The 18,348-nt window shown below is 39.9% G+C and overlaps 1 protein-coding gene across 1 annotated transcript; it reads right to left on the bottom strand.

The window, feature by feature from the left end:
* Positions 1 to 3,573: 3,573 nt before the first annotated feature.
* Positions 3,574 to 16,073, bottom strand: luzp1 (leucine zipper protein 1). The gene is made up of 3 exons (XM_051646972.1): positions 13,043 to 16,073; positions 4,402 to 4,590; positions 3,574 to 4,197 (listed from the first exon to the last, which is right to left on the bottom strand). The coding sequence occupies exons 1-2, from the start codon at positions 15,995 to 15,997 to the stop codon at positions 4,432 to 4,434; spliced, it is 3,114 nt and encodes a 1,037-aa protein (XP_051502932.1). The 5' UTR covers positions 15,998 to 16,073; the 3' UTR covers positions 3,574 to 4,197; positions 4,402 to 4,431.
* Between the last annotated feature and the right edge of the window lie 2,275 nt (positions 16,074 to 18,348).

The following is an 18,348-nucleotide window of genomic DNA, read 5'->3' as shown; positions in this document are numbered from 1 at the left end:
ATGACAGAATTTTCATTTTGGGGTGAACTATCCATTAACTAAACAATATGTAAAACCGGCTGACAAACAAGGCCGCACTGCGCTATATTGCCTTTGATCTGCTTGTATTTTCATAGAATCTGTTTCTGAGATGTGTAACCAAACCTCAGTGATTATTTCAACAGAGAGATGAAGCTACGGACAACAGTCGAGGAATGAAAATCAGACACACGTGTTGCACGGCACATTGACACATATTTGTAAATGGGGTTAAGAAAGGTGGAAGACTTCCTAGAGAATTGGGGGTACAGTGCTCTCTCTTTCTGAAACCTGACTCGAGCTACAGTTTCTGACAGCTTCAACTGCAGCAATGACCTCTGAACTGCAGCCAACCTGGGAGCCGTATATCAGGCCTGCTGCCGCTGCTTTAGCAGCCAATAAAACTGCTTTAAGGACCAGCGGATTGGATTACAACAGTCCAGAGCAATGGGGTATTCTGGGAAAACAAGGGTATAGATACAGGAGCCAGCATGTGCACTTCAACCCAAGACCTCTGAACAGGAAGTCAGAGGTGAAGTCTGGGATATGCATTTGGAGAGCATGATGATGACACACATTTGTTGCCTGAGTTTTACTGAGTAGAACAAAGCATAGCAGAGGCAACATTTGTGAAGTAAAAAGCCAAATTGCTGCCTCAAGTCAAATGAGTTATTGAACTTAGAGAAATGCATAGAAAATATAACAAATGCTGTACGACTAGCTTGAAAATGAAAATTATTTTGAGAAATATGGTTTAAAAGGTTAGTTCACCCAAAAATCTAAAAGTTGTTCCAAACCCATATTACTTTCTTTTGTGGAAAACAAAAAAGAGATGTTAGGCAGAATGTTAGCCTCAATCACCACTCAATTCCACTGTATAGAAAAAGATCTGAAAGTGAATGGCGACTGAGACTAACATTTCAGCCTAACATCTCCTTTTGTGTTCCACAGAAAAAACAAAGTCATATGGGTTACTCTCGTAAATTAATTATGACAATTTTCATTTGTGGGTAAACCATCTCTTTAAAGTTTTAGATTTATTGTTTGGCCACATCAATCATGTCTATTGTTTCTGTCTTCGAGTCATCATCCACACCAAAACAGAGTAAAACGTACAATAAATTCAAGGTTGTGAGGACCAAATATGACCCGTTTTTAAAATGATCTAGTCTGTTTTCATTTTACTTATAAGAGTGTTTTAATGATTTAAGTGCAATTACAAATTCAATAGAATGACTTAAATAAAAAGGAAATTAAGCAAAAGATATTTCACTTTTTTGTTTAAAAGAATCCATCCAGCCCAACCCAGAGGGGTGCATGACTATACAGGACATACAGGAGTGCAGGATCCAGAACTGACCGTGATGTTCTTTTCAAAGCTGTAAACGAGTGAGACACTGCAAAGATAGGAAACTTGACACCACATGAGCATCAAAACCCCCCGAAACAACATTACACATACAGCATCAGATTAAAACAAATACTAAAATATCTCACATTCCAATGAAATTGGAGATTGAAATAACTGATGATTGTGGTCAACATCAAAAAGAGCAGTTTCAACCATGACGCAGCATCAGATAAAAGAGATCAATACAAACTATAAAGAGCCGAGATATTGACTGTTAGAGGACAAGAGGAATCTGAGCCTGAATGAGAAAATAAATCATTGACTGCTTTTCAACAGTCTCTCAAATCCCATGAACCAAACCTGAAGTTTAAAAACTTTTACCTAATGGGAACAGTACAAGACATTTGAACTGCAGCAGTTCTATTTAATAATATTTCAGCAGGTTCTAAAGGCATGACAACAAAATGATGGGCATTCCAATTATTTTCTTTTCATTTCTGATAGTCAGGCCATTTATCCAGGCAGAGGCATTCCTAAGTGAAGCATTCTGGATCCTTTGTGGTGTCATGCTACCCACCCTCAAAGCTCAACAAGCTCTACAGCTGCAATAACATATGAAAATGCAACCAGTCTAGGGGTTGATTCACATTGCACATTACTCCACTGACTGACATGGACCTGCAAAATCCCAAACACTGGTTTTCTGTGACTGAGTGCTCAGCACACGCTAAGAGTTCAGATCAATGTCTTTCTGTGCAAAGTTTGCGAATAGTCACAAAGTGGCTATAAGGAGTCCACTCTGAAGATCCTCCAAAAATGTCCAGCATTTGGGCTAATCCCATTTAGCTACCCTGATGTTCTATACAAGGTCACCACCATGGACCAATGAGTTCTACATGATTTGATTCTTCTCCAATGGTTTAGAATCCAAAGTCAGCATCCCTTCGGAGCTTCTGATGCAGAGAAGGGAATGCATGCAGATGTGTTTCCCAGCTATTGAGAAGAAACTTTTGTCATATGGCACCCATTTAGATGATTCTGTGAACACATTATATGTGGGTGGTGGGGACCATCAAATCCAGTTAAAGAGAAAATGAAAAAGTATGAAAAAGAAAAACTACTGACAACAGATGAAATGAGAAAATATCAGAATTGATTTCATCAGATACAAGGAGCACATTGCAAATTAGACTAAATAAATTAAACAAAAAGGATGGAAGGATTTGGCATTTATATGTATACTAAACACCTCTAGTCCTAGCATGAACTCCTTAAATGTGGTTTGATTATGAAATTAGCACTACTGGCTCTTAGAACACAGCAAAAAATAATATGCATGCTGTGCATTTTAAATTATGTGTACACCACCGATCAGCCACAACATTAAAACCACCTGCCTAATATTGTGTAGGTCCCCCTCATGCCGGCAAAAGAGCGCCAACCCGCATCTCAGAATAGCATTCTGAGATGCTATTCTTCTCACCACAATTGTACAGAGTGGTTATCTGAGTTACTGTAGACTTTGTCAGTTCGAACCAGTCTGGCCATTCTCTGTTGACCTCTCTCATCAACAAAGCGTTTCCATCTGCAGAACTGTCGCTCACTGGATGTTTTTTGTTTCTGGCACCATCCTGAGTAAATTCTAGAGACTGTTGTTTGTGAAAATCCCAGGAGATCAGCAGTTACAGAAATACTCAAACCAGCCCATCTGGCACCAACAATCATCCATGCGATTATCCAATCAGTCAATCGTGTGGCAGCAGTGCAGTGCATAAAATCATGCAGATATGGGTCAGGAGCTTCAGTTAATGTTCACATCAACCATCAGAATGTGGAAAAAAAGTGAGCTCAGTGATTTGGACCGTGGCATGATTGTTGGTGCCAGATGGGCTGGTTTGAGTATTTCTATAACTGCTGATGTCCTGGGATGTTCACGCACAACAGTCTCTAGAATTTACTCAGAATGGTGCCAAAAACAAAGAAAATCCAGTGAGCGGCAGTTCTGCAGATGGAAACGCTTTGTTGATGAGAGAGGTCAACAGAGAATGCCCAGACTTGTTCAAACTGACAAAATCTACGGTAACTTAGATAACTGCTCCGTGCAATTGTGGTGAGAAGAATATTATCTCAGAATGCTATTCTTAGATGCGGGTTGGCGCTGTTTTGGTGGCACAAGGGGGACCTACACAATATTAGGCAGGTGGTTTTAATGTTGTGGCTGATCGGTATATGTATATTAGTGTTTGCAAGTTGATTCACTTGATACTCAATCAGTTTTGTGGAATAATCCCAATAATTTCCTGAATTAACAAACAAGTTGCAAAAAAAAAAAAAGAAGTACAAAAATAACTAAACATGAGACTGTCAAACTAAACGAAACACCATGAGCTGTTATTTGCTGCTTATGAAAACAAAACATGAAACAAAGTTTGGACATCTACCAAGACCTGTGGCCCCATAGAGGTCTTCGTAGGTTTCTCATAATGATGATAAATACCAACAGTAACCCACAACTGCCCTCCATGTCTTCCTGTGGTCAAACCAACACTAAGACAGTCACATGTCCCAGTGACTCTCCCTTGTCTTGTCTGACGACTTTACTACACTATGAGAAGCAGAAGAGGACTCATTGCTGTAAGAACATGTGACTTCTTTTCCCACCAGGAAGTGACAGCAGGAAGACAGTAAAGTCATACAGGTGTGGCTGGTGTAAGAGGGAAGGCTGGAGGTTCCAAGAGGTCACTTAGATCAACCTGGAAATCGTTCATGCTGATGAGTCTTTTTAAGGCATGGTGTAACGGATGGAAAAGACGAGGTGAGCTTCATTCCTTGTGCACAGGAGATGTTTTAAACACATACAAACACACTTTAGGTCAAGACTCATTAATATGAGAGTAATTAGTTTTCATATTGCTTAGTTCTGACACAGAATCCTCCAAGGTGTCTATAGCATTATATAATTTTAAATGAATAACGAACAGGCTAAAAGTCAAATCCACCGAAGTGAAGATTTCTACAAATAAACCACATACCTCTGTAGTTGGAATTGTGGGTAATCTGGGTCAGTTGTCTAAATGGCGGCTCGACCACGGTTGGCTTCCATCATCTGTGCGACCCCTACTGGACCACGCTCCTTGATTCCCAGACCTCTCGTACGGGTTCACTTCACCTGTGGGCTGTCTCCTCCATGAAGACGAAGCAGGCTCTCTATCATCTGCAGACTGAGTGAAAATACAAAATAAATAAATAATAAATACAAAAAATACCAAAAATGTTATTACAGTATACTGATTACTAGGAATGTCATAAAATATCAATACTTCGATTTTTTATGCGTTTTTTTATGCATCGATATATTAACATTAGCTGACATATAAATTAGAAGCCTAATTTGTTTGCTTTCCAATTCACTGGCAGTTGGCCTTCCGTTTAATGTAGTCTGACATAATAGGTTTGGGGGACCACAAGGGGGTGATATAACATTTTCTGTACATAATACTGAGCACATTAATGCAGTGCAAGTGGCAGTCCAAAGTTTTGAATCTAGTCACCAAACACACAAAAGTTACGAAGGCTTTTGTACTTCTTCAAGAATGAACAAAGTGACGTTGATGAGTTTGCAGTTTACTGTATAAAACTGGTGTAACTGTGCAACCTGAACAATTAGAAATGGCGATGTTTATTATGCAATTTATCTGTATGTAGCCTTGAATAGGTTTCATTCAAGCTGTCAAACCACAAAAATACATACTTGTAACTGTAAATACATTGTGTAGGCTATATGAAAGGTACATATACACAATATATCATACAGGGATGGCTAGAGAAAATAATCTATGTTTTTTGATAATGATATTGATAATGGGTCGAATTTAATTAACAACAATGCGAGTTGCGCACCTTGGTGCTTGAGAATTTTGAGCAGTCTCCGGAGTCATAGCTGGGCGCCACCAACAGACAGAAGAGACACTTCATAGAAAATAATTGTTTCTAATTTTAGAACATGCCATGTGTTCCGCCAGATGCGTCCGATATGCAACCTCCTTTAAGTTTCCCTGCCGCTCACACTTTACCAAAGTTGTGTTGAGTATGAAGATAGTTTGTAACGATTAGCTATATTTATGTGAAAATGCTAATATACAGCTCACTGAGCACTTTTTTGGGAACACTATATTAATACTGCGTAGGGCCTCCCTTTGCTCTCAAAACAGCCTCAATTCTTCGTGACATGGATTCAACAAGAAAAATTCCTTTGAGATGCTGATCCAAGTTGACATGATTGCATCACGAAATTTCTGCAGATTTGTCAGCTGAACACTCATGCTGCAAATCTCCCGTTCTACCTCATCCCAAAGGTGTTCTGTTGGATTCAGATCCGGTGACTGGGAAGGCAACTGAAGAACAGTGAACTCATTGTCATGTTCATGAAACCAGTTTGAGATGACTTTTGCTTTGTGACATGGTGCATTATCATGCTGGAATTAACCAATAGAAGATGGGTAAAGTGTGGCCATGAAGGGATGCACATGCTTAGCAACAATACTCAAATCGCCTGTGGCATTCAAGCGATGATTGATTGGTATTAAAGGGCCCAAAGTGTGCCAAGAAAACACTCCCCACATCATTACACCACTGCCACCAGACTGTACTGTTGACACAAGGTAGTTCGGTCCATGGATTCATGCTGTTGGCACCAAATTCAGACCCTATATCCGTGTGCCTCAGCAGAAATCGAGATTCATCAGCGCAGGGTATATTTTTCCAGTTTTCAACTGTCCAGTTTTGGTGAGCCTGTGCCCACTGCAGCCACAGCTTTCCTGCATCATTTTCATTTTCTACCAAAAATAGTTTTTCTATCATGTACAGACTAAGTTCTCTTTGTTATTTTTCATTAAATTTGAGCAGAAATTTAAGAATTAAACCAAAATCATATCAGACATATGAGAGGAGAGAAAATAGAAAGACCACAGAGCAAGTCCTTATATAGAACCACTATTGTCTCTTATTTTTTTAACCATGAATGTGGAGACTTTACACAGCCAACTTAATGGTTTATGACGTCAGTTAAAAAAGTTCCCAAATGAGGCAGCAGGATATGCCACACACTGCTTTGGAATTTCGTACACAGCAGACAGATGCTAATTGTCCATAATAGGGCTTGAGGCCTGCTGGGATACGAGAGGTGGGTGTACAGGAAGCCAGTTACGATGCCTAGACTGCCAAATGGGAAGGCGCAACCTTGCAACTTCCTGTGTCACTCAGGAAAAGGCAACGGGTGGAAACGACCCAAGCAAAATCTTAAAGAAAGATGTCAGGACGGAATGACGCAAGAAGTTGAAACCACATAATGTGAATATTAGTAGTGATTGTGCTGAAATGGCAAAAGCCTCTTGACAAAGTTTTTTTTATTTTTTTTTATAGGTAATGGATCAAATAGTTGTGTTCAAAACCAAGTGTAGAACAAGAGGCCTGGATAGAACATTCTGAAAAGGCTTTAATAAAAGCTAATACACTGAATTCCTTTAGCTTTTTCCAGTATAATTATGTAAATTAAGTGTGTACTGTATAAGTATGTGATTATGTGAATTAAGTATGTACAATACATTATATAAAATCCTTAATTTTTAGATCATTAACAATATATTGAGAACATTATATAAGAATACCACTGTGAGCAATCTTTAGTCCTTCTCCTTTGGTCAGTTTGTTTAGAAATGCATCTCTTTATTTTTAAACAGCATGCTGCACATCCTACAATCACAAAAACTACCAAACAGCACCATGGCAACAAATTCTTTGAAGTACACTGGAGTACCACTGGTAACATTAATATGGTAATCATTCAATAGCACGCTTTATCAAATTACAACAATTTGATAAAGCATGGTATTGAATGAAAAAAATGAATAAACCTTATATAATATATATATTATAAATAAATGTGGCAGTACTGTACAGTGATGATGTCATATTCTGTATTCTACACTAGCCACTAGCAAACCTAAACATGTGATAAAAACACAGACCACCATTAAATAAATTCAGCTGTTAAACAAAATATAGAATGAACCTGAGATAAAAATTCCTTCATAGATCACTCCAAATTTGTGTATTTTTATACGCAAGGATGAAAAGCCATTCCAGCTCTAAACATAGCATGACATCTGGCCGAACAGGATTATTTGACTTAGTTCTCTGCACCGCAGGAGTATTAATGACTTTACCACATATATTTGACTCATATAGGCTTTGTGTCAGAGACATTTAACAGATGACATTGATTTGCAGTGGACAGTGCTGCACATGTGCCTTCATTAATAATGAGAGAGATAAAACCTCTGCACCTGTCAGCACAACGACACAGCATCACTGATGGATGGATACAATCTCCCTCAAATCACTGTGCTATTGATCATATGCAAGACAGACTCTGGAAATCCGCTTGAAGGTTTAAATAAAGACTTCCACAGTCAAGCTATTCCACACACTGGGATTAAAAAGGAATCACGTGATCCTATCCACTGTGGTCCGATTAATGTGTATACATGCTGGATGAAGCCGAGGTTCTTTTCAGACCTAAAGCTAACAAACTCATTGACTATTTATACACAGACACTAATTGCAATTTAAAAGCCACAGGTGTGGGAAATTAACCTTTAATTGCCATTTAAACCTGTGTGTGTCACCTTGTGTGTCTATAACAAGGCCAAACATTCAAGGGTATGTAAACTTTTGATCAGGGCCATTTGGGTGATTTCAGTTATCATTATGATTTAAAAAGGAGCAATACAACTATGTGATAATAAATGGCTTCATATGACCACTATCCTTAAATAAAAGACAGTTTTTTTGCATGATCAGTCCTATTTTCCAAATCAATACCAAAATTTCACAATTTCTTCCAAGGTATATATATATATATATATACACGGGCTATTGGAAACTGTTAAATGATGGCCAAATATCTTTTAGGCATTGTTTTAGCAAGCATGCATTCAGGTCTGGCTGGACTCTAGGATGGAACAGCCAATTTTCACAATTCCATCAACTCCCAATGGATAAAAACAAGTCTTTTCTGGGATGGCTTAGGGTTAGTATATAGTGATAATAATAAGCTTTATTTTAAACCAGAAGTCATCTGTAGTATTTCCCCATTTAGATAGCCAAGTAAATGCATATGTGTGCAAGAGTGTCACAATCACAGTGATAACCCAGAGTGAGGTATTTATTGAGAAGATTACTCTAAATTCATGGAAAAAAAAAAATCACATGAGTTGGAGATAAAGTTGAATGCATGCCTGACCATGGCTGATTAGACAAATCCTTCCAAATGTACTCCAAATGTTGAGTGGGAATGGATGGAGATGGTTTTCAATCAGTTGTTGAGGCCTGTTAGAAAATGAGCATGTTTTACTCCCTTAACAACAAACCCTTTTCCCCTATTTTCTATTTCAAATGCTGTGGGTAGAAATGACATTTAACTCTTTAGATGGAAAGAGACTTTAAAGCTGAGCAAAATAAACGATTAATGATAAAAGATTAAAGAGAATCACGGACAGAGAGAAATAGGAGAGAATGAAGGATTGTGTGATCGCAATAGCAGTATATTAACTGCAGCAATGACAGCATGAAGAACCATCTGTAGTACACAAAGAACACCGGATGTCACTAAGTGATAGAGAGGAGGGGATAAGACAAATTATCTGACCTCTGTATGTGCAAGTGATAGAATTTACTTGTGCATAAATCTATCAGCTCTCTCAGATAAATGGACAGGCATTTGCTATCCATCGGGGCAGTGGACAAAGAAAACAAACATGGCATGAAATAGAATGTGAGAAAGTAGAGAGAGAGAGAGAGAGAGAGAGACAGAGAGATGTAAGGAAGGAGAGTTTTTGAAGTTGTGTGCCAGGAAGGGGCCATGCTTGAGGGACATCTCACTCATTTAATAAGGTCTTTGTTGCTTAATTTGGGGGTGTGGCTGTCCGAGATGCTTAATGAGAGGGTGATGGTAATTACTTTACTGATTGGATGCAGCACTAATCCTTTATTCATTTGTATTCTTTTGTAAGCAAAAAGAGTGTGAAAGCTGGTGAAAAGGGCCCATGTTCATTGTTTTGTTTTGACTGGTGGGGTGACGGCTGACTCAAATCGCTTTAGCTGCTGAGACAAGCACTGCCCGTGGCACTGACCTGACTAACAGCTTTGCTAAAATCAAAGCCATGACCTCTGACCTGCAAGTTATAAGCTTTCAACACCCTTCTCACATGTATCAATATCTTACACTAGTAGTAGAAAACATAACAACAGCTTTATCATTCAGCATATACTGTATAATATAAAAAAATCAAGTTAATTACTATAAAAAAATAAAAAAATAAATGAATAAAAAACAGAAACAAGAAATTTTAAATTATTATAGACTTGTACTTGTGATGAGGAGGAGGGCGGGGTCGGGCCGTGAGTCCACACGGCTGGCCCCCAATCGGGCTAATCAGCCGAGGAGAATGATAAGGCCGAGCTGGATGCGGCAGTTCGGGAGAGAGAGAGCCACACGCAGCTGCCGTGTGTGTGTTAGTGTTGTGTGTCTTTTTGTTCATTAAATATTACTTTGACTGTTGAGCCAGTTCCCACCTCCCCCTTGCACATTTTAAACCCTGTTACATTGGTGCCGGAATCCGGGAAGGAGGAGGGATGCGCTGTCGTGGAGTCCTCATCACTGCCGTCCACCCAAAGGAGCAGCAACGGCCGCCAGAATCCGGAGGGGTCGGAGACTCGCTCCGGTCCGCCTGGGGAGGAGCGGCTGTCGTCCACCAGAGGGTGGAGGAGTAGTCGAGGACCAGGCTATGGCGTGTCAAACCGGCAAGCAATTTTTTTTTTTGCAACAGGGTTTAAAATGGGCAAGGAGGAGGCGGGAACCAGCTGAACAGTCAAAGTAATACTTAATGAAACAAAAAAGACACATAGCACAAACACACACACGGCAGCTGCGTGTGGCTCTCTCTCGAACTACCGCATCCGGCTCGGCCTTATCCCTCTCCTCGGCTGATTAGCTCCACATTCTAGAAAATACTGAACTCAAGAAAAAAGATCAGAAAGCAGGTTTAATCTGTTAATATCAATAAAACCAAAGTCAAAAAGATCAAAGATTTAGACAAAATTTAGAAACAGATCCTGTTTTGTCTTTGTTGCACTACCAATCAAATGTAAGAACTGGTATCCTAAGCAATACAATCTAACTTTGGCACATAAAATATAAAATATACACTATATTGCCAAAAGTATTCGCTCATCTGCCTTTAGACGCATATGAACTTAAGTGACATCCCATTCTTAATCCATAGGGTTTAATATGACGTCGGCCCACCCTTTGCAGCTATAACAGCTTTAACTCTTCTGGGCAGGCTTTCCACAAGGTTTAGGAGTGTGTTTATGGGAATTTTTGACCATTCTTCCAGAAGCGCATTTGTGAGGTCAGACACTGATGTTGGACAAGAAGGCCTGGCTTGCAGTCTTCGCTCTAATTCATCCCAAAGGTGCTCTATCGGGTTGAGGTCAGGACTCTGTGCAGGCCAGTCAAGTTCTTCCACACCAAACTCGCTCATCCATGTCTTTATGGACCTTGCTTTGTGCACTGGTGCGCAGTCATGTTGGAACAGGAAGGGGCCATCCCCAAACTGTTCCCACAAAGTTGGGAGCATGGAATTGTCCAAAATCTCTTGGTATGCTGAAGCATTCAGAGTTCCTTTCACTGGAACTAAGGGGCCAAGCCCAGCTCCTGAAAAACAACCCCACACCATAATCCCCCCTCCACCAAACTTCACAGTTGGCACAATGCAGTCAGACAAGTACCGTTCTCCTGGCAACCGCCAAACCCAGATTCGTCCATCAGATTGCCAGATGGAGAAGCGTGATTCGTCACTCCAGAGAATGCGTCTCCACTGCTCTAGAGTCCAGTGGCGGCGTGCTTTACACCACTGCATCCGACGCTTTGCATTGCACTTGGTGATGTATGGCTTGGATGCAGCTGCTCGGCCATGGAAACCCATTCCATGAAGCTCTCTACGCACTGTTCTTGAGCTAATCTGAAGGCCACATGAACTTTGGAGGTCTGTAGCGATTGACTCTGCCGAAAGTTGGCGACCTCTGCGCACTATGCGCCTCAGCATCCGCTGACCCCGCTCTGTCATTTAACGTGGCCTACCACTTCGTGGCTGAGTTGCTGTCATTCCCAATCGCTTCCACTTTGTTATAATACCACTGACAGTTGACTGTGGAATATTTAGTAGCGAGGAAATTTCACGACTGGACTTGTTGCACAGGTGGCATCCTATCACAGTACCACGCTGGAATTCACTGAGCTCCTGAGAGCGGCCCATTCTTTCACAAATGTTTGTAGAAGCAGTCTGCATGCCTAGGTGCTTCATTTTATACACCTGTGGCCATGGAAGTGATTGGAACACCTGATTTAAATTATTTGGATGGGTGAGCGAATACTTTTGGCAATATAGTGTATGCTTTACATTTTAGATCCAGATAAATTAATCTAATGGCAAGGTGCTTTGAAAGTAAAGATTGTTAAATTCTAGCATGTAACCCAATACAGCTCTGTTAGTGTAAATAGAAAACAGTGCCAGTTTAAGAGCTTTAAAAAAACATTCAAAAAATAACTATAACCTATAGTGGGGTTATATTTTTGATAAAAATGTACTCTATCTCCATCTCTAAAATCTATAATTAAACATTTAGTAATGTGTGGCAAATTGTTTTCGTTTGGAGAACATCTCTATGTGGAGAATATGTCTGCCAAAATACATCACACTTTCTATTTTCTGCTTGTTTATTAGGTGTTGTTTATTTCTTCACACTTTAGCTTTGGTTTTTATTTACTTAATGTATTAAAATGATTCAAAACACATCAAGAACTGCACAGGTGACAACAACTGGAAAACAGTGTTTCCAGATAGGATTCCATTACAAGAATAAAGAATAGAAAGAGATTATTTTTCCTCTTTCAACAGATGGAGTAGGATCTAAACATTCTTCCTGCTTATAAAATATATGTCCCCTTTACCTTCTTCCAGATGCAGTAGTTTAAAACAAAGCACAGGACTTCCAAATCAAACAAAACCCTTAAGAAACAAATGTGTTGAATACCATGGCTAAGAAATATTAATCAAGACGGTGGGACTGAATTTGTGTGGATGTATCTGTCAGAATTAAAGGTTCTATGGGGATAATTAACAGGTGGTAAGATAAGTATAGGGAAAATAAGAGAAAACACACTGCAAATAGAAAAAACATACAGACTTTTCACAAAACTGAATACAAATGATCAGATGATTTGTGATGCATACTCTGAATCTCAGTTTTAATAGGATATTTTATGCTCTTGTTTTTAATTTGATTTCACTGATCTAAACTGACCACAGTGCAAAACAACAAGGTGGACTGAGCAAATCTCCTACAGTACAAAGGTTACAATTTGTATGAAATGTAATGCAACAGCACTAACCAACTAACATTTATCATTGCGAGAACACAAAGTAGTGTAAATCCATTTTTATGCTGAAAACAAAAATTGCTTAAAATGAGTAAACAAACTCTCAAGTTTGTGAAAGGAATCTATATCTTTTTAGTCATTATGGCCAAAAGTAAAAAGCTAGTACTCACCATAGGTTGTTTATGGCCTCTTGGTTGAAGTTGCTGGGCACTGACAGGTTCATGTGAAACAACCCTCTCTGGTGAAGGAGTCTTCTTGTTCCTTCGTCCTGGTTCAGGGACAGATGATGCTGCATTGTTAATCCTACGCATGTATACATCTGCTGGGCTTGGTTTACTTCCGTTATTAGCAGTGCTGGAGTTTGATGGAGTATCCAACACTGTAGTGGCCCTATATGCTCTCCAGGTTGTGGCAGACTCGCCCTCATCCTCTGAGCCATCTTGCCTTAGTGCTCGACCACATTCATCTGCAGAAGATGCCCCACGGCTTCTCCAAGTGCTTCTGACAGTGATGTTTCTCATTTCTGGCAAACTGTCATCGTAAGAGTGGTGGTTGTGTCTATGGCCTCTCCAGCTGGTCACAGTGGTACTGCTACTGCTGCTCTCAAACCCAGACTCAATGTCATTGCTGAAGTCTGAAGTTTCTGAAGACTGGAGGCTAAAGCTGCTTTGAGACAGGGGGGTTGCCTCCACAGGAGCAGTCTCGAGGAAACTGTGAGGTTCAGAGAAGTCTGAATCATTCTCAATTTGATGCAGAGTGATCTCACTCTTAGGGATGGATATTTCATAAGGTCTAGAGATGCTGCCCCTATGTTCACTGCTTGGGCCAATGACAATATTACTGGTGGAAGTGTGCCTTTCCTTGGAAGGGGGCTCACTTGATAGACTGCTGCTCCGACTGCTTGTTCGAGATGAGCTGGGGTCATTGGGATAGAAGGTGATACTGCTAGTCATCTTGCTGGTCACTACTGGCTTAGTGGAGATCTTGGGTTTCCCACTGGTGGTCAAAGGTTCTGTGATTCCACCTGACATGATTTCTTTCCTGTCAATCTCAACAATGGCTTGCTTGATGACAGCTTTTGACCGGAGGGCTTCACGAGGGCTGCATACCCTCCGGACCCCAATACCAGATGTGTTTTGTATGGTCTCTTCGGTATCCCGTTCTGCTTTAAGAGGCCTGTGTTGCTCCTCACTGAAGGAGCCCTTTGAGGAGCTATTAGAGTGAGAATCTTGCAGGCGTGTGTATCTAGGGTACTTTGATGATGTTTTTTCACTAGTATTTGACATCAAAGAAGCAGGGTCACTTTGTTCACCTGTTGATCGCTTAGAACCAGTGGATTCTGTTTCTGAGGCTGAGGAATGACCATCAGAACCATGATCAAGAGATGACGATACATGTGACCTGTAGGCAGTATAGGATCCATTTGCCTTTGAGAGACTCAGCATTGCAGATGAATCCTGCAAATTATCTAAACTCTCTGGTTCAGTTATTCCTTGCACGGGCGAAGCTATGCAAGCAGCCCTGGCTGAAAGTAAAAGTGCCCCATCAGAGCTGCTGGATTCACTATCGCTTCCAGGGTACCTGGAAATTTTGTCTGTTCGACTCTTCTTGCTATCACTGTCATTCTGTTTGACCAATGGCTTCCAAGACTTTTGGTCATTAGCAGCTGGAGGATAGCGACTAAGGACTGAAACTTTTTTACTCTCACTGAGTGTGCTTGATGAAGTCTGTGTAGCACTTCCAAGTTTTTCATCTTTCTTTCCATCTTTTGTCTCATTGTCAAAACTGGATGCAGCAGTCTTCAAACCTTTCCTGACACCATGTGCTGGACTAAGAGCCCTTCGTACAGTCTTTGGGGAGCTCTCTGTGGAGTGACATAGGTCTTTGTTCCTCAACTTGGTTTCTCGCCTCTGTTGAGGAGACGCATCTCTGCTTTTGTACCTAGAGGTTGATTCAGAAGCAGCAGGACTCCTATTTATCAATTTAGGTTTTTCCTGTCTGAAGCCTCCTCGTAAAATTATCTCCTCGTTTTCTGTCTTGCCATTCTCCAGGACCTTTGTGGCACAAGTAATTGCTGAGTTTCCATTAGTATTACTACAACCATTTAGCTGCATTTTCATCTGTTCAATCTGATCATGGAGAGCATGACTACGGCTCCTCTCCCGCTGGTACTTATCTATCAGCTCAGCATTCTTAGATTCCAGGTTCTTCAAGTCCTCCTCCACTAACACCATCTGCTTCAAACGATTCTTCAGCCTTTCCACTTCCTGACTGAGGTCCTTAACCTTATTATCTTCCTGCCCCTCTAAGCTATTTTTTTCATTCTCTGACTCATTTCTCAAATTTAATTCTTGTGAATGCTTCAAGTAGTCAAAACTCTTCTTTCTGGCCAGTTTGCAGGTAAGGCCTGCTGAAAATTCATCCTCAATTCGAAGGTCCCTAGAATCAAATTGGCTGTGGTCTGTTGTAACTAGTTTGTTTTTCTGATGCTCAAGTTTCTCGGTCAGTTTGAGTATGATTTTCTCGTCCTCTCTCTGCCTTTCCAGAAGCCTTTTGCGTTCATTCACAAATGTCTGAGTGAGACTTTTTAGCTTCTCCATATCCACAGCAAGAGATTTTTCTGCCCTGTCCAGTCGAGCTTCTGAGGATTCCACCTCCTTTATATGAGCCTTCAAGGCATCAAGCTCTGAGGAGAGCTTTTTGGTCAAGTTTTTCTCCTCATTCAGACTAAGGCACAACTGGGTACAGTCTAACTTGCTTTTTCCAAAAGCCTCTTCAAGCTTCTCAAGTTCAGTCATTCTGCGCTGAAGATGCTCAATCTCCACTTTAAGCTCCTTTGTAAGCTTCTCCTCCTGATCAAGTTTCTCCCTAACCTCACGACAAAGATCCTCTGCTTTCCTTACCTCCTCATCTTTGCCTTCAATTCTGAGCAATCTCTTCCGCATTGCCTCTACATCGGCGAGGAGTGCAGAATTGCTCCCCTCAGCCTGAATGATTTTGTCCTGAAGGTCAATAAGTTCATCCTCAGCTTTCTGCAGTTTGCTCTTGGCCTCTTCAAGCTCATCCAAACGTCGTCCTAAGCTCTGCAACTTGTGTCTCAGATGCCGATTCGTTGTGTCAGTCATTTTTATATCTGATACTAATCTACTTTGAGGTCTTTATGATTGTTTGATGGAGGGGTACACATTTGTATGGTGGTTTTGTATGTTTTCCGCTCCAACCTTCAGGAAGGTTTTTTTTTTCTTGTCTTTACTGTCACTGTTGATACATGTGAGTTTTGATCACCTGCAAGACAGAAAGAATGAAAAATAAAGCTTGAGTTTTTGCAGTAGAATTTGAAAAATATTTATTTGTGAAAGAAAAAATGTAGTAAGCAAATTTGTCAGTAATTGCCCAAGTGCTGTTACAGGATCCAACATCAACTATTACTGAACTAGGAAAACAAGGTTTTTTACAAGGTTCAATACAAGTTAGCTCAATCATTGACATTTGTGGCATATTTTTTTTTTTTAAATTATTTAAAAAACAAAAATCATGAATACAGTAAGGCACTTACAATTGTAGAATAGGGCATTAAAATAAAACTTTAAAATACACACTGTTACAAATGTATAGCCACAAGAAATAAACATTACAGATGTTAATATGATTTTAGTGTGAATCAGGGCTTTACTAGCATTACAGCATTTACCAGATTATGGAGTTTGCAAGTATTTGCCCTCATCACAGCCTATGATCACGCAGCATCAATTTCTTGCCAGGATTTTTGCTGACAGTAGCACAACTCACTGACCCTGGCCTCTGTCCACATGCCTGTCTCCATGGCAACATTCAGAGTAATAGCCATCCCTAATCGCACCCTCAGGATGTTGAATAAAATTTAGACTGCTTTACTGGCCAAGAACAGTTCCGGCCACAGCATCTTACCCTATAAGTAGCCTATAAGTCAGTGCAACTAAAATAAAAATAAAATTGGTATCACCATTTTTAATTACAGATTTGATGTTTTGACTGACTGTCTCTCACTATTATCAAAATCTTATGCAAATAACAAATTACACTAAAAAGGTAAGTCATTTTTATTTGTATAGTGCTTGTCACAACATACATCGTTTCAAAGCAGCTTTACAGGAAAATTATGCTTTAACGGAAAAAAAAGCTGTAATGTCTTCATCATTGTGCGGTTTGATAAAAACGTGACATACTAATTATGCCTAAATAACTAAATGCTATTTGTATTTAGACCCCCAGTGAGCAAGCCATGGGTGATTTTGGCAAGGAACAAAAACAAAAAACAAAACATAAGATGTTGGTTAATTGGGGAAAAATAACCTTTGAAGAAACAAGGCTCACTTTGGGAGCCTGTACACTTCTGGCTAAACAGCATGAATATAATACCAATATTCATGTCATGTTTTAAATTAGTAAACTAAGTAAATGTTAGGGGCCTAAGTTTTAACAAATGATTTTGTCTGAACAGTAAGATTAATGAGTAAAAGTCTTTGAAGTCCATCTTGAATTAACCGCAGAAGTGCACATAGATGCATTGTCCTTTGTTATTTGGCAATTCATCTATTGTCTATATATATTACGTTTAAAGAGATTGTAGTCTATTGTTTGACCAAAACGATATAAGTAACAGTCAGTGAGGTGTATCACAGTCCATCTGGAAGTCTAATGCAAAATATATTGAAAGCAGTTGTTCAAGGAACATAAATAACCCTCAGTATTTTTCTACTCTTGTTTGATAAAAACCTAAAGCATCACTAAATATTCCACTACATACAATGAAAGCAGTCACAGTAACAGCAGGTCCAGATGCAATAGAGCATTTTACACAACATATTCTAAAGTGAATTTCAATATGACTGTTGGATTGGCAGGCCCACCAACATGGAAACATGCCCAAATGAGTTGCTCTATGTGGATTGCAGGAATTCTGTCAAAATACTATCATAATCCCATAATTTTATGGTGTGTGAGCCTCAGGCAGCAGTATTTCTGAGTTTAGAAAGGAAACGAGTCATCCAGTATATGTACCAGCCAAGCAGGAAGGAGATCCATTACATCTAAGGCAGATTTCCATGACACTTGACATTCATAATCACTTTGCTAAGACTCCGCAGAGAGGTCAAAACCACACACACACACACACACACACACACACACACACACACACACACACACACAGGACAAAGATTCAGAAAGAGCATTGCCAAACACAAATACTGTATATGTGCAAACCAACTTGCTCAGTATAAGCATTTTCAATCCGCCACACTACAATGGGGATTCTGCAGTGGATTACTTCTGAAGTGCTAAGCTAATTTATTCAATGAATAAAAATTAACACGAGTTTGCTTGACACACTTCTTGTATTGCTGTGTCAGTGACACAGCTCAGTGTGGGGACTGACACAAACACACACAAAATGTGTAACTCTGTATTTAAATACATATACGTATGCCCCTCCCAT

This window comes from Myxocyprinus asiaticus, chromosome 20 (genome assembly GCF_019703515.2).
Source record: "Myxocyprinus asiaticus isolate MX2 ecotype Aquarium Trade chromosome 20, UBuf_Myxa_2, whole genome shotgun sequence".
NCBI classification, from domain to species: Eukaryota; Metazoa; Chordata; class Actinopteri; order Cypriniformes; family Catostomidae; genus Myxocyprinus; species Myxocyprinus asiaticus.
This window is presented reverse-complemented; position numbering and strand designations above follow the sequence as displayed.

What these genes read in the sequence shown, in the direction of transcription:
- luzp1 (XM_051646972.1), bottom strand. Translation starts at nt 15,997, where the DNA reads ATGACTGACACAACGAATCGGCATCTGAGACACAAGTTGCAGAGCTTA. An exon ending in GAGGCCATAAACAACCTATG is followed by an intron (nt 4,591 to 13,042) that starts GTGAGTACTAGC and finishes ATTTTCACTCAG; the next exon opens with TCTGCAGATGATAGAGAGCC.